Consider the following 26,323-nt stretch of genomic DNA (forward strand, 5'->3'; position numbering starts at 1 on the left):
TGAACCTCAGTGCAGTGTGTGACATAACCCAGGTCCCCTGAACCTCAGTGCAGTGTGTGACATAACCCAGGTCCCCTGAACCTCAGTGCAGTGTGTGACATAACCCAGGTCCCCTGAACCTCAGTGCAGTGTGTGACATAACCCAGGTCCCCTGAACCTCAGTGCAGTGTGTGACATAACCCAGGTCCCCTGAACCTCAGTGCAGTGTGTGACATAACCCAGGTCCCTGAACCTCAGTGCAGTGTGTGACATAACCCAGGTCCCCTGCAGTGTGTGACATAACCCAGCCCCCCTGAACCTCAGTGCAGTGTGTGACATAACCCAGGTCCCCTGAACCTCAGTGCAGTGTGTGACATAACCCAGGTCCCCTGAACCTCAGTGCAGTGTGTGACATAACCCAGGTCCCCTGAACCTCAGTGCAGTGTGTGACATAACCCAGGTCCCCTGAACCTCAGTGCAGTGTGTGACATAACCCAGGTCCCCTGAACCTCAGTGCAGTGTGTAACATAACCCAGGTCCCCTGAACCTCAGTGCAGTGTGTGACATAACCCAGGTCCCCTGAACCTCAGTGCAGTGTGTGACATAACCCAGGTCCCCTGAACCTCAGTGCAGTGTGTAACATAACCCAGGTCCCCTGAACCTCAGTGCAGTGTGTGACATAACCCAGGTCCCCTGAACCTCAGTGCAGTGTGTGACATAACCCAGGTCCCCTGAACCTCAGTGCAGTGTGTAACATAACCCAGGTCCCCTGAACCTCAGTGCAGTGTGTAACATAACCCAGGTCCCCTGAACCTCAGTGCAGTGTGTAACATAACCCAGGTCCCCTGAACCTCAGTGCAGTGTGTAACATAACCCAGTGCAGTGTGTAACATAACCCAGGTCCCCTGAACCTCAGTGCAGTGTGTAACATAACCCAGGTCCCCTGAACCTCAGTGCAGTGTGTAACATAACCCAGGTCCCCTGAACCTCAGTGCAGTGTGTAACATAACCCAGGTCCCCTGAACCTCAGTGCAGTGTGTGACATAACCCAGGTCCCCTGAACCTCAGTGCAGTGTGTAACATAACCCAGGTCCCCTGAACCTCAGTGCAGTGTGTGACATAACCCAGGTCCCCTGAACCTCAGTGCAGTGTGTGACATAACCCAGGTCCCCTGAACCTCAGTGCAGTGTGTGACATAACCCAGGTCCCCTGAACCTCAGTGCAGTGTGTGACATAACCCAGGTCCCCTGAACCTCAGTGCAGTGTGTGACATAACCCAGGTACCCTGAACCTCAGTGCAGTGTGTGACATAACCCAGGTCCCCTGAACCTCAGTGCAGTGTGTGACATAACCCAGGTTCCCTGAACCTCAGTGCAGTGTGTGACATAACCCAGGTACCCTGAACCTCAGTGCAGTGTGTGACATAACCCAGGTCCCCTGAACCTCAGTGCAGTGTGTGACATAACCCAGGTCACTGAACCTCAGTGCAGTGTGTGACATAACCCAGGTCCCTGAACCTCAGTGCAGTGTGTGACATAACCCAGGTACCCTGAACCTCAGTGCAGTGTGTAACATAACCCAGGTCCCCTGAACCTCAGTGCAGTGTGTGACATAACCCAGGTCCCCTGAACCTCAGTGCAGTGTGTGACATAACCCAGGTCCCCTGAACCTCAGTGCAGTGTGTGACATAACCCAGGTCCCCTGAACCTCAGTGCAGTGTGTGACATAACCCAGGTACCCTGAACCTCAGTGCAGTGTGTGACATAACCCAGGTCCCCTGAACCTCAGTGCAGTGTGTGACATAACCCAGGTTCCCTGAACCTCAGTGCAGTGTGTAACATAACCCAGGTCCCCTGAACCTCAGTGCAGTGTGTGACATAACCCAGGTCCCTGAACCTCAGTGCAGTGTGTGACATAACCCAGGTCCCCTGAACCTCAGTGCAGTGTGTAACATAACCCAGGTACCCTGAACCTCAGTGCAGTGTGTGACATAACCCAGGTCCCTGAACCTCAGTGCAGTGTGTGACATAACCCAGGTTCCCTGAACCTCAGTGCAGTGTGTAACATAACCCAGGTCCCTGAACCTCAGTGCAGTGTGTGACATAACCCAGGTCCCCTGAACCTCAGTGCAGTGTGTAACATAACCCAGGTCCCCTGAACCTCAGTGCACTGTGTGACACAAGTTATTAATGTAATTAGTAATAACAATGAAGAAGTAATGTGTGTCACAAGAGACATACACAAGTTATGACAAGGAAAATATCCCAATGTCTTGAAAACAATGACAAACAATGACAAAATAATGACAAAACAATGACAAACTAGGACCTACACAACCCAACACAGTTTCAAATCTTCCTCTAAGGAGACTTTAGGAAGGGTAGGTAATGTGTAGACTAAGTTTTTAAATTGAAACATATAAGTAAACAGTATTTGGATAAGAGTCAAGAGGTTTTTGTAGTATTTATGGATTTGAAAAAGGCGTATGATAGGATGGAGCAATGTGGCAGATGTTGCAAATATATGTGGCAGATGTTGCACATGTGTGGAATAGGAGGTAGGTTACTGAAAGCAGTTTTTACGAGGATAGTGAGGCTCAAGTTAGAGTATGTAGGAGATAGGGTGATTATTTCCCAGTAAAAGTAGACCTTAGACAAGGATGTGTGATGTCACCATGGTTGTTTAATATATTTATAGATGGGGTTGTAAGAGAAGTGAATGCGAGGGTCTTGGCAAGAGGTTTGGGGTTAGAAAATAAAGAATCTAACTCAGAGTGGGAGTTGTCACAGTTGCTTTTTGCTGATGACACTGTGCTTTTGGGAGATTCTGAAGAGAAGTTGCAGAGGTTGGTGGATGAATTTGGTAGGGTATGTAAAACAAGGAAATCAAAGGTGAACATAGGGGGTATTACCAATAGACCCCTGGCTGTCTTTAAGGAGCTGGACAGGCACCTAAAGTCAGTACCTGACCAGCCGGGCTGTGGTTCGAATGTCGGTTTGCATGCAGCCAGAGTAACAGCCTGGTTGGTCAAGCTTACAGACCTGGCCGCGGTGGCGTTGATCCCAGAAACCCTCTCCAGGTGATGAGGGTAACAAAAATATCGGTAATAAAAGATTGGATATCAGATTGGAGGGAAAGAGTATGGAGGAGGTGAATGTATTCAGATATTTAGGAGTGGACGTGTCAGCGGATGGCTCTATGATAGACGAGGTGAATTATAGAATTGACGAGGAGAAAAAAGGTGCACTGAGAAGTCTGTGGAGACAAAGAACGTTATCCATAGAGGCAAAAAAAGGAGAATATATGAGAGTATAATGGAATCAACACTTTTATATGAATGTAAAGCATGAGTTGTGAATGTTGTAGCAAGGAGAAGGCTGGAGGCAGTGGAGATATAATGTCTGAGGGCATTGTGTGGTGTGAATATTATGCAGGAAATCCATAATTGGAAATTAGAAGGAGGTGTGGGGTTACTAAAAGTATTATTCAGAGGGCTGGGGAGGGGTTGTTGAGGTGGTTCGGAACAAATATGGACGATTTAGAGGGCATATAAATCTGTAGTTGAGGGAAGGCGGGGTAAGGGTCGTCCAGGGAAAGGTTGGAGGGAGGGGATAAAGGAGGTTTTGTGTGTGAGGGGCTTAGACATCTAGCAAGCATGTGTTAGATATGAGTGAGTGGAGGCAAGAGGTTTTTATGACCTGACGTGCTGTTGGAGTGTGAGCAAGGTAACATTTATATAGATATTCAGGGAAACTGGTTAGCCGGTCTTGAGTCCTGGAGGTGGGAAGTACAGTGTCTGCACTCTGAAGGAGGAGTGGGGATCCCTACCTTGGTGGAAGATGGCAGGTGTGTTAATATGTGGTATATTTACACACACACACACACACACACACACACACACACACACACACACACACACACACACACACACACACACACACACACACACACACACACACATATATATACACACACAGGAAACCAGAGGAAATAGAGGGGGTGAAATAGTGTCACTGCTCATCAATAACCAATGGAATTTTGAGGAGCTGGAGATAGAAGACAGAGGATTATTATTATTATAATCATGGGGGAGCGCTAAACCCGTAGGATTATACAGCACATGTGGGGGGATGGAAGGCATTCAGGCTCAATACAGGGAACTGGAGCATAGATCCAATTCCCTAGATCAAGAACCCCTTGCCAGCATCAAGGAACGTCACTTGAGGGGATAGAAGACAGAGGAGAAGCAAGAGACTTCATAGTAGGAACGCTGGGATACTTGGGACTGGAGGTCCCAAGGTGTTAATTGCAGTGATTTATAACCCACCACAGAACAGCTGATGAGAGTAACAGAGACATGGTTGACAAGCTGGCAGAGGTGGCAAGAAGGACCCACATGGGCAGGGCAAAGCTACTGGTTGCAGGTGACTTCAATCACAAGGAAATCGACTGGGAAAACTTGGAGCCACATAGGGGCCCAGAAACGTGGAGGGCTAAGATAATGGAGGTAGTACTCGAAAACCTCATGCATCAGCACGTTAGAGACACTGCCAGAGAGAGAGGAGAGGACGATCCAGCAAGACTGGACCTAGTATTCACCTTGAGTAGCTCAGATATTGAGGACATCATATACGAAAGGCCCCTCGAAGCTAGTGATCCCATGGTCCTGAGGGAGCAGGACAAATGAAGCCAAACTAAAAAATAGGTGACTACACAGGCATGAGAAACTTCGTGCACGAGGTTCAGTGGGAAAGAGAATTGGCAGGAAAAATCAGTAAATGATATGATGGAATATGTGACAACAATATGCAAGGAAGTAGAGAAGAGTAATGACACGATTGAAAACAAACCATACCACAGACAGGGATAGAACCCGCATTTGTAGTCACAGTGGTGCATATGCTAACCTTCCTATGGTGTAGAAATATACCTAGTTGGATTAATCTTATTGTGGCTAGTTGGTCCAGTGGCTAACGCGACGGTCTGGAGTTTTGAGACTCTCTGATCGCGGGTTCTATCCCCGTCCGGGTATGATTTGTTAAGTAGAGAAGAGGTTCGTACCTAAGGGCAAAGGAAATAACAAGGCCAGGACGAACCCTTGGTTCACCCAAATGTGTAGATAGGTCAAAACTAAGTGTGCTAGAGAATGGAAGAAGTATAGGAGGCAAAGGACACAGGAAAACAAAGAGATTAGTCAAAGAGCAAGAAATGAATATGCACAAGTGAGGAGGGAGATCCAACGACAATATGAATATTACATAGCAGCATAGTCTGACCCAAAGCTATTGTACAGTCACATCAGGAGGAAAACAACAGTCAAGGACCAGGTAATCAGGCTGTGGAAGGAAGAAGGGAAGATCAGAAAAAACGACTAAGAAGTATGTGAAGAACTCAACAAGGGATTTAAAGAATTATTTACAATGAAAACAGAAAGGACTCCAGAAAGCTGGAGTGGTGGACTACACCATAATACATACAACAAAGGAGGAGGTGAAGAGGCTGCTAAGTGAATTAGATACCTCAAAGGCGATGCGGCTGGACAACATCTCTCCGTAGGTCATGAGAGAGAGCGCAGAGATGTTCTGCATACCACTAACAGCAATCTTCAACACATCTATCGAAATAGGGCGACTACCTGAAGTGTGGAAGACAGTTTTTATGAAAGGAGACAGACTCACAGCACTAAACTACAGACCAGTGTCACTGACACGTATAGTATGCAAAGCCATGGAGAAAATTATTAGGAAAAGCATGGTTTCAGGGAGGGGAAATCCTGCATCACAAACCTACTGAAATTCTATAACATGGTGATGGCAGTCAGGCAAGAGAGAGAGGGGTGAGTAGACTGCATTTTCTTGGACTATAAGAAGGTTTTTGACACAGTTCCACACAAGAGATTAGTGCAAAAGCTGGAAGACCAAGCAGGTATAACTGGGAAGACACTGCAGTGGGCCAGAGAATACCTGGCGGGAAGGCATCAGCGAGTCATGGTACTTAACGAGGCGTCATATTGGGCGCCCATAACGAGCGGGGTTCCATAGGGGTCAGTCTCATAGGACCGGTTCTGTTTGTGGTATACGTGAATGACATGACAGAAGGGACAGACTCAGAAGTGTCGTCCTTGTTTGCAGTCAATGTGAACCTAATGAAGAGAATTCAATCGGATGATGATCAGGCAGGATTACAAAGAGACCTGGACAGGCTGCAGGACTGGTCCAGCAACTTGCTCCTTGAGTTTAACCCCACAAAGTGCAAAGTCATAAAGATTGGAAAAGGGTAAAGAAGGCAAACCTCACTTAAGGAAAAGGATCTTGGGGTGATCATAATACCGAGCACATCTCCTGAGACACACATCAACCAAATAATTGCTGCAGTACATGGGCGACTAACAAAACTAAGAATAGCATTCCGACACCTCGGTAAGGAATCGTTCAGGACTCTGTACACAGTGTACCTCAGGCCCATACTGGAATATGCAGCACCAGTTTGGAATCCACACCTGGTCAAGGACGTCAGGAAATTAGAAAAAGTGCAAAGGTTTGCAACGAGACTAGTCCCAGAGCTAAGAGACATATCCTACGAGGAGAAGTTAAGGGAAATCGACCTGACAGTACTGGAGGACAGGAGAGAGAGGGGAAACATGATAACGACATATAAAATGCTGAGAGGAATTGACAAGGTGGACAGAAACAGGATGTACTAACCATGGGACACAGCAACAAGGGGTCACAATTGGAAGCTGAATTCACATATGAATCAAAGGCATGTTAGAAAGTATTTCTTTAGTCATAGAGTTGTCAGGAAGTGGAACAGTCTGAAGAGTGATGCAGTGGAGGCAAGATCCATACATAGCTTCAAGAAGAGGTATGATCAGGTTCATGGAGCAGGAAGAGAGTGGGCCTAATAGCAACCAGTGAAGAAGTGGGGCCACGAGCTATGAATCGATTCCTACAACCACAATTAGGTGAGTACACACACACACACACACACACACACACACACACACACACACACACACACACACACACACACACACACACACACACACACACATATATATATATATATATATATATATATATATATATATATATATATATATATATATATATATATATATTGTATATATATATATGTCGTGCCGAATAGGTAAAACCGGTCAATTAGCAAGAACTCATTTAAAATTAAATACTTTCTAAAATTTTCTCTTATACGTTTAAAGATATGTTTTTTTCATTAATCTTAATGTAAAAATTTATAATTTTTTACCAAAAGGAACTTAGAAAACTTACCTAACCTTAGTATAACAAGAACAATTTATTTTAGCCTAACCCAACTAAATATATTTTAGATTTGTTTACAATAATTTAATATTAAACAAACACAGTGAAATATATTTTTTTCGTTAGGTTCAGAATGATTTTGGCGATATTATTGCATATACAAATTTTCACTTGTCTTATATGGCAAGATGAGCGTTGCTATTTAAGCCAAGATCGCAAGTTCTGCCTATTCGGCACGACATATATATATATGCAATATATATATATATATATATATATATATATATATATATATATATATATATATATATATATAACAGGAACACTGCAGCAGGCCTGGTGGCCCATGCTAGGCAAGTCTATCTCTGATCCAACCAATCTTGTTTTTAAACCGACCCAATATTGTGGCTTCAGTGACAATGAAGGTACTCGGGAGTTTGTTCCACTCATCCACAATTCCACCACCAAATCAGCGCTTTCCTATATCCATTCTAAATCTATTTTTTCACAATGTGAACCCACTGCTGTGAGGTTTTGTCTTGGTTAGATTTTTGGAGGACGTTGGTGTGTGGTAAATTAGACACATGTGCAACTCTTGGGTATCTTTATTCTATTCAAAATTGATGGACTGACCACATCGACTCAAGGTTGAGGGACTGATTACCTCATTCTCCTCCTGTTCTTCAAGATTCTCCTTTGTATGGACTGATGAAGCCACTGTTTGGCGAAACGTTTCTCCTCAATAAAGATACCCAAGAGTTGCACATGTGTCTAATTTATCAACATGTCGGTTCTCTGAACCATTTATCTACAAACGTTTGTGTGTAATCACTACTGGTTCTGCTCTTCACTAGGGTCTACTGCAGGAGGCCAACGCTCTGAGTGCCCCCTACCTGTTTCACCAGGACAAGTTCTACGATGTGAGCTTCGACACGGGGAACAAGAGCATTCAGTGCGGACGTAAGGGAGATTCTGTAAAACTGTACCTCACCCTCTCCCTCCATGGTCTGAGGCACATTGAAGAACGTGTGGACACAGCCTTCAGTGCTGCTAGGTAAGTCACGGGGAATACTTTCATGATATTTTGTGGACGTAACGTTACACAAATAACCCGCACAGAGGAGAGAGGAGCTTGCGACGACGTTTCGCTCCGTCTTGGACCATTTACAAAGTCACACTAACAAAAAGGAGAGGAGGGAATATGTATAGGCCAGCAGACTGGGACGGGTCAAGAGAGGTAGTAGGAAAGAAGGAAGAGAGGTGGTGTAGAGGTGGTAGTAGTAGTAGAGTCAGTCAGACTAAGAGGGAGGAGCACTGCAAGGGAGCTAGGGGCCCACAATGGAGCTAGGGGCCAACAATGGAGCTAGGGGCCCACAATGGAGCTAGGGGCCAACAATGGAGCTAGGGGCCCACAATGGAGCTAGGGGCCCACAGTGGAGCTAGGGGCCAACAATGGAGCTAGGGGCCCACAATGGAGCTAGGGGCCAACAATGGAGCTAGGGGCCCACAATGGAGCTAGGGGCCAACAAGGGAGCTAGGGGCCCACAATGGAGCTAGGGGCCCACAGTGGAGCTAGGGGCCAACAATGGAGCTAGGGGCCCACAATGGAGCTAGGGGCCAACAATGGAGCTAGGGGCCCACAATGGAGCTAGGGGCCCACAATGGAGCTAGGGGCCCACAAGGGAGCTAGGGGCCCACAAGGGAGCTAGGGGCCAACAATGGAGCTAGGGGCCAACAATGGAGCTAGGGGCCCACAATGGAGCTAGGGGCCCACAGTGGAGCTAGGGGCCCACAAGGGAGCTAGGGGCCCACAAAAGACATAACGTCGTTGTTTATAGTCACATATCTGGTACTCCAGTGGGTATACATCGGTGGTGTCTGGTACTCAGATGATAGGGGGATATGGTCAGGCTTCAGTGATGTCAGGCTGAGTTTGGAGACTTCAGTAGTACTGTTGGGGTCAACGCCCCTTCGGCCTAGTCCTTGACCAGGCCTCCCGGTAAATCAGGGCCTGGTCAACTAGGCTGCTTTGTCTGATACTCCAGTCATCTTGTGAATAGGTAAGTATGGATGGGTATTGCCTGGTACCCTAATGAGTACATGGGTATGGACACGATTTGTGTAATACTCCAGTGATAGGTGGGTGTGGACAGGTACTACCTGGTATTCTGGTATTGCTTGGTATGTTATTTCAGTACTAAACTTGCTGCCTCTGTATCTGAAGAAGTCTACTGTGTAGGCGAAACATTTCGACAATAAAGATACCTAAGTGTCGTACATGTGTCTTAATCTTCAACTTATCAGGTACTATCCTGGGTGCTGTCCTTGGTACTATCCTGGGTGCTGTCCTTGGTACTATCCTGGGTGCTGTCCTTGGTACTATCCTGGGTGCTGTCCTTGGTACTATCCTGGGTGCTGTCCTTGGTACTATCCTGGGTGCTGTCCTTGGTACTATCCTGGGTGCTGTCCTTGGTACTATCCTGGGTGCTGTCCTTGGTACTATCCTGGGTGCTGTCCTTGGTACTATCGTGGGTGCTGTACTATCCTGGGTGCTGTCCTTCCTTGGTACTATCCTGGGTGCTGTCCTTGGTACTATCCTGGGTGCTGTCCTTGGTACTATCCTGGGTGCTGTCCTTGGTACTATCCTGGGTGCTGTCCTTGGTACTATCCTGGGTGCTGTCCTTGGTACTATCCTGGGTGCTGTCCTTGGTACTATCCTGGGTGCTGTCCTTGGTACTATCCTGGGTGCTGTCCTTGGTACTATCCTGGGTGCTGTCCTTGGTACTATCCTGGGTGCTGTCCTTGGTACTATCCTGGGTGCTGTCCTTGGTACTATCCTGGGTGCTGTCCTTGGTACTATCCTGGGTGCTGTCCTGGGTACTATCCTGGGTGCTGTCCTTGGTACTATCCTGGGTGCTGTCCTTGGTACTATCCTGGGTGCTGTCCTTGGTACTATCCTGGGTGCTGTCCTTGGTACTATGCTGTCATTGGTACTATCCTGGGTGCTGTCCTTGGTACTATCCTGGGTGCTGTCCTTGGTACTATCCTGGGTGCTGTCCTTGGTACTATCCTGGGTGCTGTCCTTTGTACTATCCTGGGTGCTGTCCTTGGTACTATCCTGGGTGCTGTCCTTGGTACTATCCTGGGTGCTGTCCTTGGTACTATCCTGGGTGCTGTCCTTGGTACTATCCTGGGTGCTGTCCTTGGTACTATCCTGGGTGCTGTCCTTGGTACTATCCTGGGTGCTGTCCTTGGTACTATCCTGGGTGCTGTCCTTGGTACTATCCTGGGTCCTTGCTGTCCTTGGTACTATCCTGGGTGCTGTCCTTGGTACTATCCTGGGTGCTGTCCTTGGTACTATCCTGGGTGCTGTCCTTGGTACTATCCCGGGTGCTGTCCTTGGTACTATCCTGGGGCTGTCCTTGTCTTGGTACTTGGTACTATCCTGGGTGCTGTCCTTGGTACTATCCTGGGTGCTGTCCTTGGTACTATCCTGGGTGCTGTCCTGGGGTGCTGTCCTTGGTACTATCCTGGGTGCTGTCCTTGGTACTATCCTGGGTGCTGTCCTTGGTATTATCCTGGGTGCTGTCCTTGGTACTATCCTGGGTGCTGTCCTTGGTACTATCCTGGGTGCTGTCCTTGGTACTATCCTGGGTGCTGTCCTTGGTACTATCCTGGGTGCTGTCCTTGGTACTATCCTGGGTGCTGTCCTTGGTACTATCCTGGGTGCTGTCCTTGGTACTATCCTGGGTGCTGTCCTTGGTAATATCCTGGGTGCTGCCCTTGGTACTATCCTGGGTGCTGTCCTTGGTACTATCCTGGGTGCTGTCCTTGGTACTGTCCTGGGTGCTGTCCTTGGTACTATCCTGGGTGCTGTCCTTAGTACTATCCTGGGTGCTGTCCTTGGTACTGTCCTGGATGCTGTCCTTGGTACTATCCTGGGTGCTGTCCTTGGTACTATCCTGGGTGCTGTCCTTGGTACTATCCTGGGTGTTGTCCTTGGTACTATCCTGGGTGCTGTCCTTGGTACTATCCTGGGTGCTGTCCTTCGTACTATTCTGGGTGCTGTCCTTGGTACTATCCTGGGTGCTGTCCTTGGCACTATCCTGGGTGCTGTCCTTGGTACTATCTTGGGTGCTGTGCTTGGTACTATCCTGGGTGCTGTCTTTGGTACTGTCCTGGGTGCTGTCCTTGGTACTGTCCTGGGTGCTGTCCTTGGTACTATCCTGGGTGCTGTCCTTGGTACTATCCTGGGTGCTGTCCTTGGTACTGTCCTGGGTGCTGTCCTTGGTACTATCCTGGGTGCTGTCCTTGGTACTATCCTGGGTGCTGTCCTTGGTACTATCCTGGGTGCTGTCCTTGGTACTATCCTGGGTGATGTCCTTGGTACTATCCTGGGTGCTGTCCTTGGTACTATCCTGGGTGCTGTCCTTGGTACTATCCTGGGTGCTGTCCTTGGTACTATCCTGGGTGCTGTCCTTGGTAATATTGTGGGTACTATCCTCGTTTTTTTTTTTTTTGGGGGGGGGGCACCTGTTTTCAAGGTCTGAACGTCCACCACTGTACGACCTTAGTGGGTGGAATCTTTAAGACGTGTTTCCTTAAAACACCTGTTGCCCCTGTTCACTTATCAGTAAAATAGGTACCTGGGTGTTAGTGGACTGGTGTGGTTCGCATCCTGGGACAAAACTGACCTAATTTGTGGGAAATGCTCAGCATAACAAGCGGCTTTCTCTATAGAAGTACGTCACTGATGTCAGCTATGGTCTGTATACCTTGTACTTGTAGTAAATAAAGATTATTATACCATTATTATTTCTAATAATTCAACACAGGTGTTTTCTGGCAGGTATTTACAGGAGCAGGTGTCAACTCGACCATGGTTCCGTCCAGTGTTAGACAAACACCAGTGTACCAACACTTGCTTCTGGTACATCCCTCCCAGCCTGCGTCACAAGCCTGAAACACAAGACTGGTGGCAGCAGCTGGGTAAGGTTAGTCACACTACTCTGGTTATATTCCCTGGAAAAGTTGGTAAGACGTATATACAACAGTTAGGTATCTTTATTCCGAAACGTTTCGCCTGCTCAGCAGGCTTCTTCAGTCTGGCTGTACCTGTTCTTTTGTATGTGTGACCTAATACATGTCTGCATGAATAACTCAATACGATTGTGATCAGATATAAACATGTTAATAGTTCATTATCACTGTAACTTGTTCATTATCACTGTAACTTGTTCATTATCACTGTAACTTGTTCATTACCACTGTAACTTGTTCATTACCACTGTAGCTTGTTCATTATCACTGTAACTTGTTCATTATCACTGTAACTTGTTCATTATCACTGTAACTTGTTCATTATCACTGTAACTTGTTCATTATCACTGTAACTTGTTCATTATCACTGTAACTTGTTCATTATCACTGTAACTTGTTCATTATCACTGTAACTTGTTCATTACCACTGTAATTGTTCATTACCACTGTAACTTGTTCATTACCACTGTAACTTGTTCATTACCACTGTAGCTTGTTCATTATCACTGTAACTTGTTCATTATCACTGTAACTTGTTCATTATCACTGTAACTTGTTCATTACCACTGTAACTTGTTCATTACCACTGTAGCTTGTTCATTATCACTGTAATTTGTTCATTATCACTGTAACTTGTTCAGTTATCACTGTAACTTGTTCATTATCACTGTAACTTGTTCATTATCACTGTAACTTGTTCATTATCACTGTAACTTGTTCATTATCACTGTAACTTGTTCATTATCACTGTAACTTGTTCAGTTATCACTGTAACTTGTTCATTATCACTGTAACTTGTTCATTATCACTGTAACTTGTTCATTATCACTGTAATTTGTTCATTATCACTGTAACCTGTTCATTACCACTGTAACTTGTTCATTATCACTGTAATTTGTTCATTATCACTGTAACTTGTTCATTATCACTGTAATTTGTTCATTATCACTGTAACTTGTTCATTACCACTGTAACTTGTTCATTATCACTGTAATTTGTTCATTACCACTGTAACTTGTTCATTATCACTGTAACTTGTTCTCTCAGTAGTGTAACTTGTTCATTATCACTGTAATTTGTTCATTATCACTGTAACTTGCTCATTACCACTGTAACTTGTTCATTACCACTGTAGCTTGTTCATTATCACTGTAACTTGTTCATTATCACTGTAACTTGTTCATTATCACTGTAACTTGTTCATTATCACTGTAACTTGTTCATTATCACTGTAACTTGTTCATTATCACTGTAACTTGTTCATTATCACTGTAACTTGTTCATTATCACTGTAACTTGTTCATTACCACTGTAATTGTTCATTACCACTGTAACTTGTTCATTACCACTGTAACTTGTTCATTACCACTGTAGCTTGTTCATTATCACTGTAACTTGTTCATTACCACTGTAACTTGTTCATTATCACTGTGATTTGTTCATTATCACTGTAACTTGTTCATTACCACTGTAACTTGTTCATTACCACTGTAACTTGTTCATTATCACTGTAATTTGTTCATTATCACTGTAACTTGTTCATTACCACTGTAACTTGTTCATTATCACTGTAATTTGTTCATTACCACTGTAACTTGTTCATTATCACTGTAACTTGTTCATTATCACTGTAACTTGTTCATTATCACTGTAACTTGTTCATTACCACTGTAACTTGTTCATTATCACTAACTTGTTCATTATCACTGTAACTTGTTCATTATCACTGTAACTTGTTCATTATCACTGTAACTTGTTCATTACCTCTATAACTTGTTCATTACCACTGTAACTTGTTCACTGCCACTGTAACTTGTTCATTACCACTGTAACTTGTTCATTTTCACTGTAACTTGTTCATTATCACTGTAACTTGTTCATTACCACTGTAACTTGTTCATTACCACTGTAACTTGTTTACTGCCACTATAACTTGTTCATTACCACTGTAACGTGTTCATTACCACTGTAACTTGTTCACTGCCACTGTAAATTGTTCATTACCACTGTAACTTGTTCATTACCACTGTAACTTGTTCATTATCACTAACTTGTTCATTATCACTGTAACTTGTTCATTATCACTGTAACTTGTTCATTATCACTGTAACTTGTTCATTACCACTGTAACTTGTTCATTACCACTGTAACTTGTTCATTAGCACTGTAACTTGTTCATTATCACTGTAACTTGTTCATTACCACTGTAACTTGTTCATTATCACTAACTTGTTCATTACCACTGTAACTTGTTCATTACCACTGTAACTTGTTCACTACCACTGTAACTTGTTCATTACCACGGTAACTTGTTCATTACCACTGTAACTTGTTCATTATCACTAACTTGTTCATTACCACTGTAACTTGTTCACTACCACTGTAACTTGTTCATTACCACTGTAACTTGTTCATTACCACTGTAACTTGTTCATTATCACTGTAACTTGTTCATTATCACTGTAACTTGTTCATTATCACTGTAACTTGTTCATTATCACTGTAACTTGTTCATTATCACTGTAACTTGTTCATTTATCAAAACTTTGTGGTAAAGTCCCTGTACCCATTATGTACCTCTAATATTTTGACTACCACCCACACCATGGGTATGGTGTGACTACCACCCACACCATGGGTATGGTGTGACTACCACCCACACCACGGGTATGGTGACTACCACCCACACCATGGGTATGGTGTGACTACCACCCACACCATGGGTATGGTGTGACTACCACCCACACCATGGGTATGGTGTGACTACCACCCACACCACGGGTATGGTGACTACCACCCACACCATGGGTATGGTGTGACTACCACCCACACCATGGGTATGGTGTGACTACCACCCACACCATGGGTATGGTGTGACTACCACCCACACCATGGGTATGGTGTGACTACCACCCACACCATGGGTATGGTGTGACTACCACCCACACCATGGGAATGGTGTGACTACCACCCACACGATGGGTATGGTGTGACTACCACCCACACCATGGGTATGGTGTGACTACCACCCACACCATGGGTATGGTGTGACTACCACCTACACAATGGGTATGGTGTGTCTACCACCCACATCATGGGTATGATGTGACTACCACCCACACCATGGGTATGGTGTGACTACCACCTACACCATGGGTATGGTGTGACTACCACCCACACCATGGGTATGGTGTGACTACCACCCACTCCATGGGTATGGTGTGACTACCACCTACACCATGGGTATGGTGTGACTACCACCCAAACCATGGGTATGGTGTGACTACCACCTACACCATGGTTATGGTGTGACTACCACCCACACCATGGGTATGGGGTGGCTACCACCCACACCATGGGTATGGTGTGACTACCACCTACACCATGGGTATGGTGTGACTACCACCCACACCATTGGTATGGTGTGACTACCACCCACACCATGGGTATGGTGTGACTACCACCCACACCATGGGTATTGTGTGACTACCACCCACACCATGGGTATGGTGTGACTACCACCCACACCATGGGTATGATGTGACTACCACCCACACCACGGGTATGGTGTGACTACCACCCACACCATGGGTATGATGTGACTACCACCCACACCATGGGTATGATGTGACTACCACCCACACCATGGGTATGGTGTGACTACCACATACACCATGGGTATGGTGTGACTACCACCCACACCATGGGTATGGGGTAGCTACCACCCACACCATGGGTATGGTGTGACTACCACCTACACCATGGGTATGGTGTGACTACCACCCACACCATGGGTATGGGGTGGCTACCACCCACACCATGGGTATGGTGTGACTACCACCTACACCATGGGTATGGTGTGACTACCACCCACACCATTGGTATGGTGTGACTACCACCCACACAATGGGTATGGTGTGACTACCACCCACACCATGGGTATGGTGTGACTACCACCCACACCATGGGTATGGTGTGACTACCACCCACACCATGGGTATGGTGTGACTACCACCCACACCATGGGTATGGTGTGACTACCACCCACACCATGGGTATGGTGTGACTACCACCCACACCATGGGTGTGATGTAACTACCACCCACACCATGGGTATGGTGTGACTACCACCCACACCATGGGTATGGTGTGACTATCTCACACACTATGGGTATGGTGTAAGTACCACCCACACCAAGGGTATGGTCTGACCACCACACACACCATGGGTATGATGTGACTACCACCCTCACCATGGGCATGGTGTGACTACCACCCACACCTAGGGTATGGTGTGACTACCACCTACACCATGGGTATGGTGTGACTACCACCCACACCATGGGTATGATGTGACTACCACCCACACCATGGGTATGGTGTGACTACCACCCACACCATGGGTATGGTGTGACTACCACCCACACCATGGGTATGATGTGACTACCACCCACACCACGGGTATGGTGTGACTACCACCCACACCATGGGTATGATGTGACTACCACCCACACCATGGGTATGATGTGACTACCACCCACACCATGGGTATGGTGTGACTACCACCTACATAATGGGTATGGTGTGACTACCACGTACACTATGGGTATGGTGTGACTACCACCCACACCATGGGTATGGTGTGACTACCACCCACACCATGGGTATGGTGTGACTACCACCTACACCATGGGTATGGTGTGACTACCACCCACACCATGGGTATGGTGTGACTACCACCCACTCCATGGGTATGGTGTGACTACCACCTACACCATGGGTATGGTGTGACTACCACCCAAACCATGGGTATGGTGTGACTACCACCTACACCATGGTTATGGTGTGACTACCACCCACACCATGGGTATGGGGTGGCTACCACCCACACCATGGGTATGGTGTGACTACCACCTACACCATGGGTATGGTGTGACTACCACCCACACCATTGGTATGGTGTGACTACCACCCACACCATGGGTATGGTGTGACTACCACCCACACCATGGGTATGGTGTGACTACCACCCACACCATGGGTATGGTGTGACTACCACCCACACCATGGGTATGATGTGACTACCACCCACACCACGGGTATGGTGTGAGTACCACCCACACCATGGGTATGATGTGACTACCACCCACACCATGGGTATGATGTGACTACCACCCACACCATGGGTATGGTGTGACTACCACCTACACCATGGGTATGGTGTGACTACCACCCACACCATGGGTATGGGGTGGCTACCACCCACACCATGGGTATGGTGTGACTACCACCTACACCATGGGTATGGTGTGACTACCACCCACACCATGGGTATGGGGTGGCTACCACCCACACCATGGGTATGGTGTGACTACCACCTACACCATGGGTATGGTGTGACTACCACCCACACCATTGGTATGGTGTGACTACCACCCACACCATGGGTATGGTGTGACTACCACCCACACCATGGGTATGGTGTGACTACCACCCACACCATGGGTATGGTGTGACTACCACCCACACCATGGGTATGATGTGACTACCACCCACACCACGGGTATAGTGTGACTACCACCCACACCATGGGTATGATGTGACTACCACCCACACCATGGGTATGATGTGACTACCACCCACACCATGGGTATGGTGTGACTACCACCTACACCATGGGTATGGTGTGACTACCACCCACACCATGGGTATGGTGTGACTACCACCCACACTATGGGTATGGTGTGACTACCACCCACACCATGGGAATGGTGTGACTACCACCCACACCATGGGTATGGTGTGACTACCACCCACACCATGGGTATGGTGTGACTTCCACCCACACCATGGGTATGGTGTGACTACCACCCACACCATGGGTATGGTGTGACTACCACCCACACCATGGGTATGGTGTGACTACCACCCACACCATGGGTATGGTGTGACTACCACCCACACCATGGGTATGGTGTGACTACCACCCACACCATGGGTATGATGTGACTACCACCCACACCATGGGTATGATGTGACTACCACCCACACCATGGGTATGGTGTGACTACCACCCACACCATGGGTATGGTGTGACTATCACCCACTCCATGGGTATGGTGTGACTACCACCCACACCATGGGTATGGTGTGACTACCACCCACACCATGGGTATGGTGTGACTACCACCCACAACATGGGTATGGTGTGACTACCACCCACACCATGGGTATGGTGTGACTACCACCTACACCATGGGTATGGTGTGACTACCACCCACACCATGGGTATGATGTGACTACCACCCACACCATGGGTATGGTGTGACTACCACCCACACCATGGGTATGGTGTGACTACCACCCACACCATGGGTATGATGTGACTACCACCCACACCACGGGTATGGTGTGACTACCACCCACACCATGGGTATGATGTGACTACTACCCACACCATGGGTATGATGTGACTACTACCCACACCATGGGTATGATGTGACTACCACCCACACCATGGGTATGGTGTGACTACCACCTACACCATGGGTATGGTGTGACTACCACGCACACCATGGGTATGGTGTGACTACCACCCACACCATGGGTATGGTGTGACTACCACCCACACCATGGGAATGGTGTGACTACCACCCACACCATGGGTATGGTGTGACTACCACCCACACCATGGGTATGGTGTGACTACCACCCACACCATGGGTATGGTGTGACTACCACCTACACCATGGGTATGGTGTGTCTACCACCCACATCATGGGTATGATGTGACTACCACCCACACCATGGGTATGGTGTGACTACCACCTACACCATGGGTATGGTGTGACTACCACCCACACCATGGGTATGGTGTGACTACCACCCACTCCATGGGTATGGTGTGACTACCACCTACACCATGGGTATGGTGTGACTACCACCCAAACCATGGGTATGGTGTGACTACCACCTACACCATGGTTATGGTGTGACTACCACCCACACCATGGGTATGGGGTGGCTACCACCCACACCATGGGTATGGTGTGACTACCACCTACACCATGGGTATGGTGTGACTACCACCCACACCATTGGTATGGTGTGACTACCACCCACACCATGGGTATGGTGTGACTACCACCCATACCATGGGTATGGTGTGACTACCACCCACACCATGGGTATGGTGTGACTACCACCCACACCATGGGTATGATGTGACTACCACCCACACCACGGGTATGGTGTGACTACCACCCACACCATGGGTATGATGTGACTACCACCCACACCATGGGTATGATGTGACTACCACCCACACCATGGGTATGGTGTGACTACCACCTACACCATGGGTATGGTGTGACTACCACCCACACCATGGGTATGGGGTGGCTACCACCCACACCATGGGTATGGTGTGACTACCACCTACACCATGGGTATGGTGTGACTACCACCCACACCATGGGTATGGGGTGGCTACCACCCACACCATGGGTATGGTGTGACTACCACCTACACCATGGGTATGGTGTGACTACCACCCACACTATTGGTATGGTGTGACTACCACCCACACCATGGGTATGGTGTGACTACCACCCACACCATGGGTATGGTGTGACTACCACCCACACCATGGGTATGGTGTGACTACCACCCACACCATGGGTATGATGTGACTACCACCCACACCACGGGTATGGTGTGACTACCACCCACACCATGGGTATGATGTGACTACCACCCACACCATGGGTATGATGTGACTACCACCCACACCATGGGTATGGTGTGACTACCACCTACACCATGGGTATGGTGTGACTACCACCCACACCATGGGTATGGTGTGACTACCACCCACACTATGGGTATGGTGTGACTACCACCCACACCATTTGAATGGTGTGACTACCACCCACACCATGGGTATGGTGTGACTACCATCCACACCATGGGTATGGTGTGACTACCACCCACACCATGGGTATAATGTGACTACCACCCACACCATGGGTATGGTGTGACTACCACCCACACCATGGGTATGGTGTGACTACCACCCACACCATGGGTATGGTGTGACTACCACCCACACCATGGGTATGGTGTGACTACCATCCACACCATGGGTATGGTGTGACTACCACCCACACCATGGGTATGGTGTGACTACCATCCACACCATGGGTATGGTGTGACTACCACCCACACCATGGGTATGGTGTGACTACCACCCACACCATGGGTATGGTGTGACTACCACCCACACCATGGGTATGATGTGACTACCAGCCACACCATGGGTATGGTGTGACTACCACCCACACCATGGGTATGGTGTGACTACCATCCACACCATGGGTATGGTGTGACTACCACCCACACCATGGGTATGGTGTGACTACCACCCACACCATGGGTATGGTGTGACTACCATCCACACCATGGGTATGGTGTGACTACCAACCACACTATGGGTATGGTGTGACTACCATCCACACCATGGGTATGGTGTGACTACCAACCACACTATGGGTATGGTGTGCATAATTAAGATATTAAACTCTTCGGTCGAATACAGAAGAGGCAGCAAAAGCAGTAGAGATGTAGTTTTAAGGTAGTCAGTCCCTCCGCCTGGAGAAGAGTTCTGCTCCAGAGTCTGGAACACTGTGAAGCTGAGCAACAGCCCATGGACCAGGTTGAGGGACTGATCACCTCAAAACTACATCTTGGACTGATTACATCGTTGTACAGCTCCACTGCTTCTGCTGCCTCTTCAACTGAAGACTACTGTGTAGGCGAAACGTTTCGGAATAAAGGTACCTCATTATTGCACATGTGTCTTATCAACTTCTTGACATTGTAAACCATTATCATATTCTCCTTGAGACACAAAACTGGTTCATCTCTACCTCGGTGGGAGACGAACTCTGCTAAAAAAAATCACTGTATCGTAGGCCTAGAAATAGACATAAAATACATTGATACACCTCTGCAGAGGTGCCCCATGATTGTGGCAACACTGTATCATGCACCACTCTACGGGGGTAACATACAACACTATGTTAAACACTTCCACAAAGGTCAGCCATAATTCCTTACAGACTCACTGCGTCATGCAGCCTTACACCGAGCATGATCTGTACACCCCTACATAGTCACATTATATGACAGTGTCATACACCTCCGTGATTATAGACTCTCAATATAATCCTGTATCATCCCTGGTTGATCTTTGGCAGGTGGCACCACTAGTAAAGGAACGCCTGGCCAAGGCTGGCACCGTCATGCTCACCTACCAGCCACTGCATGAGAAGCAACTAGTCAACTTCTTCCGCATGATAAACACTGGAGTTCCAGCACCTACACACCAGGATATGGATTATGTTCTCCAGCAAATAGAAACCCACGGTGCTGACCTCTAGGTTGCACAGCACAAGGAAGTTCTTCCAAGAAATTAAGGAGTAACTGGAGAAGAATTGATGTGTGTGGAAGGCATCGCAGGGCAATTTAATTGATTATATTCACAGGGACGCACAAAACCCGTAGGCAGTCTAGAGATAGTTTTGAACGGCAGTTTAGGATATGTGGCAGGTCTGGGATAGCCAGTGTAGTCATTACTGTAACATTGTAAGGTAATCTTGAGAGTGTTTTGTCATGTCTTCCAGTACTCTGTGACAAATAATTTGTATGTTATATGTAACGTCTAACCAGCCACAGCTAACTTCCCCTCACCCATAATAACACAAGCTACAAGTAACTTCCCCTCACCCATAATAACACAAGCTACAAGTAACTTCCCCTCACCCATAATAACACAAGCTACAAGTAACTTCCCCTCACCCATAATAACACAAGCTACAAGTAACTTCCCCTCACCCATAATAACACAAGCTACAAGTAACTTCCCCTCACCCATAATAACACAAGCTACAAGTAACTTCCCCTCACCCATAATAACACAAGCTACAAGTAACTTCCCCTCACCCATAATAACACAAGCTACAAGTAACTTCCCCTCACCCATAATAACACAAGCTACAAGTAACTTCCCCTCACCCATAATAACACAAGCTACAAGTAACTTCCCCTCACCCATAATAACACAAGCTACAAGTAACTTCCCCTCACCCATAATAACACAAGCTACAAGTAACTTCCCCTCGCCCATAATAACACAAGCTACAAGTAACTTCCCCTCACCCATAATAACACAAGCTACAAGTAACTTCCCCTCACCCATAATAACACAAGCTACAAGTAACTTCCCCTCACCCATAATAACACAAGCTACAAGTAACTTCCCCTCACCCATAATAACACAAGCTACAAGTAACTTCCCCTCACCCATAATAACACAAGCTACAAGTAACTTCCCCTCACCCATAATAACACAAGCTACAAGTAACTTCCCCTCGCCCATAATAACACAAGCTACAAGTAACTTCCCCTCACCCATAATAACACAAGCTACAAGTAACTTCCCCTCACCCATAATAACACAAGCTACAAGTAACTTCCCCTCACCCATAATAACACAAACTACAAGTAACTTCCCCTCACCCATAATAACACAAGCTACAAGTAACTTCCCCTCACCCATAATAACACAAGCTACAAGTAACTTCCCCTCACCCATAATAACACAAGCTACAAGTAACTTCCCCTCGCCCAAAATAACACAAGCTACAAGTAACTTCCCCTCACCCATAATAACACAAGCTACAAGTAACTTCCCCTCACCCATAATAACACAAGCTACAAGTAACTTCCCCTCACCCATAATAACACAAGCTACAAGTAACTTCCCCTCACCCATAATAACACAAGCTACAAGTAACTTCCCCTCACCCATAATAACACAAGCTACAAGTAACTTCCCCTCACCCATAATAACACAAGCTACAAGTAACTTCCCCTCACCCATAATAACACAAGCTACAAGTAACTTCCCCTCACCCATAATAACACAAGCTACAAGTAACTTCCCCTCACCCATAATAACACAAGCTACAAGTAACTTCCCCTCACCCATAATAACACAAGCTACAAGTAACTTCCCCTCACCCATAATAACACAAGCTACAAGTAACTTCCCCTCACCCATAATAACACAAGCTACAAGTAACTTCCCCTCACCCATAATAACACAAGCTACAAGTAACTTCCTCTCACCCATAATAACACAAGCTACAAGTAACTTCCCCTCACCCATAATAACACAAGCTACAAGTAACTTCCCCTCACCCATAATAACACAAGCTACAAGTAACTTCCCCTCACCCATAATAACACAAGCTACAAGTAACTTCCCCTCACCCATAATAACACAAGCTACAAGTAACTTCCCCTCACCCATAATAACACAAGCTACAAGTAACTTCCCCTCACCCATAATAACACAAGCTACAAGTAACTTCCCCTCACCCACAATAACACAAGCTACAAGTAACTTCCCCTCACCCACAGATATAATTTAGTACACAAAAACTTCACCGAGGTCTCAGCAGTCGTCTCGACTACTGTACAACAAACAATCTTAGGCCTAAGTCGTCGCCAGCAGGGTAGAGAGTGTATGGTAGTGTATGGTAACTCATGTATGGCGGCTTTTGAATGGTAGCTCATGTATGGTAGCTGATATATATATTAACTGATATAAGGTAGCTGGGAATGGTTGCAGGATTACGGTAGCCGGCGTATGGTACCAGTGTATGGTAGCCAGTGTATGGTATGGTACCATTGTATGGTACCAGTGTATGGTAGCCAGTGTATGGTATGGTACTATTGTATGGTAACCAGTGTATGGTAACTACTGTATGGTACAATTGTATGGTAACCAGTGTATGATAACCAGTGTATGATAACCAGTGTATGATAACCAGTGTATGATAACCAGTGTATGATAACCAGTGTATGATAACCAGTGTATGATAACCAGTGTATGATAACCAGTGTATGATAACCAGTGTATGATAACCAGTGTATGATAACCAGTGTATGATAACCAGTGTATGATAACCAGTGTATGATAACCAGTGTATGATAACCAGTGTATGGCAATCGGTGTATAGTACCAGTGTATGGTAACCCGTGTATGGTACCAGTGTATGGTAACCACTGTATGGCACCAGTGTATGGTAAGTAGCGTATGGTAACCATTGTATGGTACCAGTGTATGGTACAGTGTATAGTAACCACGGTATGGTACAGTGTATGGTAACCACTGTATGGTACAATGGATAGTAGCAACTGTATGGTACAGTGCATGGTAACCACTTTATGGTACAGTGTATGGTGCAGTGTATGGTAACCATTGTATGGTAAAGTGTATGGTAACCACTGTATGGTACAGTGTATGGTAATCAATGTATGGTACGGTGTATTGCAGTCACTGTATGGTATAGTGTATGGTACAGAGTATGGTAACCACTGTATGGTACAGTGTATGGTAACCACTGTTTGGTACAGTATAGTAACCACGGTATGGTACAGTGTATGATAACCACTGTATGGTACAGTGGATAGTAACAACTGCATGGTACAGTGTATGGTAACCACTGTATGGTACAGTGTATGGTAACCATTGTATGGTACCAGTGTATGGTAACCAGTGTATGGTAACTGTATGGTACACTGTATGGTAGTGTAAGGTAACCACTGCATGGTACAGTGTATGGTAACCACTGCATGGTACAGTGTATGGTAACCACTGTATGGCACAGTGAATGGTAACCACTGTATGGTACAGTGTATGGTAACCACTTTATGGTACAGTGTATGGTAACCACTGAATGGTACAGTGTATGGTAAGCATTGTATGGTACAGTGTATGGTAACCACTGTATGGTACAGTGTATGGTAACCACTGTATGGTACAGTGTATGGTAACCACTGTATGGTACAGTGTATGGTAACCACTGTATGGTAACCACTGTATGGTACAGTGTATGGTAACCACTGTATGGTACAGTGTATGGTAGCCACTGTATGGTACAGTGTATGGTAACCACTGTATGGTACAGTGTATGGTACAGTGTATGGTAACCAGTGTATGGTACAGTGTAAGGTACAGTGCATGGTAACCACTATATGGTACAGTGTATGGTAACCAGTGTATGGAACAGTGTATGGTACAGTGTATGGTAACCACTATATGGTACAGTGTATGGTAACCACTGTGTGGTACAGTGTATGGTAACCACTGTATGGTACAGTGCATGGTAACCACTGTATGGTAATGTATGGTAACCACTGTATGGTACAGTGTATGGTAACCACTGTATGGTACAGTGTATGGTAACCAGTGTATGGTACCAGTGTATGGTACAGTGCATGGTAACCAGTGTCAGTCATCATATATTTTTACCACAATACACGGTACAATATAAACATTATAATGGGTTGCAATACAAAGAGAGCCTCTATTATGCCTGGGCATTATGGGCCAACTTAACATTATTGACTTACAGACTACTTAACACTAAGGAGTATATCATAGTTGTACAGTAGATTATTAATTATAAGTGAGCCAAAATTTGTATAAGACAAAGGATATATTCATATAGTCTAAAATGCTTTTTGTGAAAACAATGATTCAATTATATTCCTGTCAACAATAGATAAAAGGTTCAAAGTGAGTGTGTGTGTACTGAGTATTTAGCGTTTAGTCTAGGGTGATTAAGTGGCTTTAGAGAAGAGTCTTAAGCTGATTTTCAGACCGGGTTACTTTAGTATTTTCTGGTGATCTTTAAAAGTAAGATCCCCTAACATTATCACTCCCAGGTTCTAATGTGGTTCTAATGTGTGGTTGGAATTTATTTTTTACTCCGATATAGTTTTAATTTCCTCACTTTTTCCATATCGGAGTAATTTAAATTTCTCATCATTGAACTTCACATTATTTTCTGCAGCCCATTTAAAGATTTGCTTGATGTCCACCTGGAGTCTTGCAGTGTCTTCAGTTGAGGACACTGTCACGCAAATTCGGGTGTCATCTGCAAAGGAAG

The 26,323-nt window shown here is 46.2% G+C and overlaps 1 protein-coding gene across 1 annotated transcript in view; it reads left to right on the plus strand.

Annotated features, from left to right (window-relative positions):
* The window catches only part of LOC128691793 (cysteine sulfinic acid decarboxylase-like), a 95,513-nt gene extending 73,349 nt beyond the window's left edge, over positions 1-22,164 (plus strand). The window contains exons 8-10 of the mRNA XM_070080766.1: positions 8,117-8,316; positions 12,112-12,256; positions 21,560-22,164. Coding sequence (XP_069936867.1) covers positions 8,117-8,316; positions 12,112-12,256; positions 21,560-21,742 — 528 coding nt within the window. The 3' untranslated portion in view covers positions 21,743-22,164. The remainder of the gene's footprint in view (positions 1-8,116; positions 8,317-12,111; positions 12,257-21,559) is intronic.
* Positions 22,165-26,323: the final 4,159 nt, after the last annotated feature.

This window comes from Cherax quadricarinatus, unplaced genomic scaffold (genome assembly GCF_038502225.1).
Source record: "Cherax quadricarinatus isolate ZL_2023a unplaced genomic scaffold, ASM3850222v1 Contig928, whole genome shotgun sequence".
Taxonomy (NCBI): Eukaryota; Metazoa; Arthropoda; class Malacostraca; order Decapoda; family Parastacidae; genus Cherax; species Cherax quadricarinatus.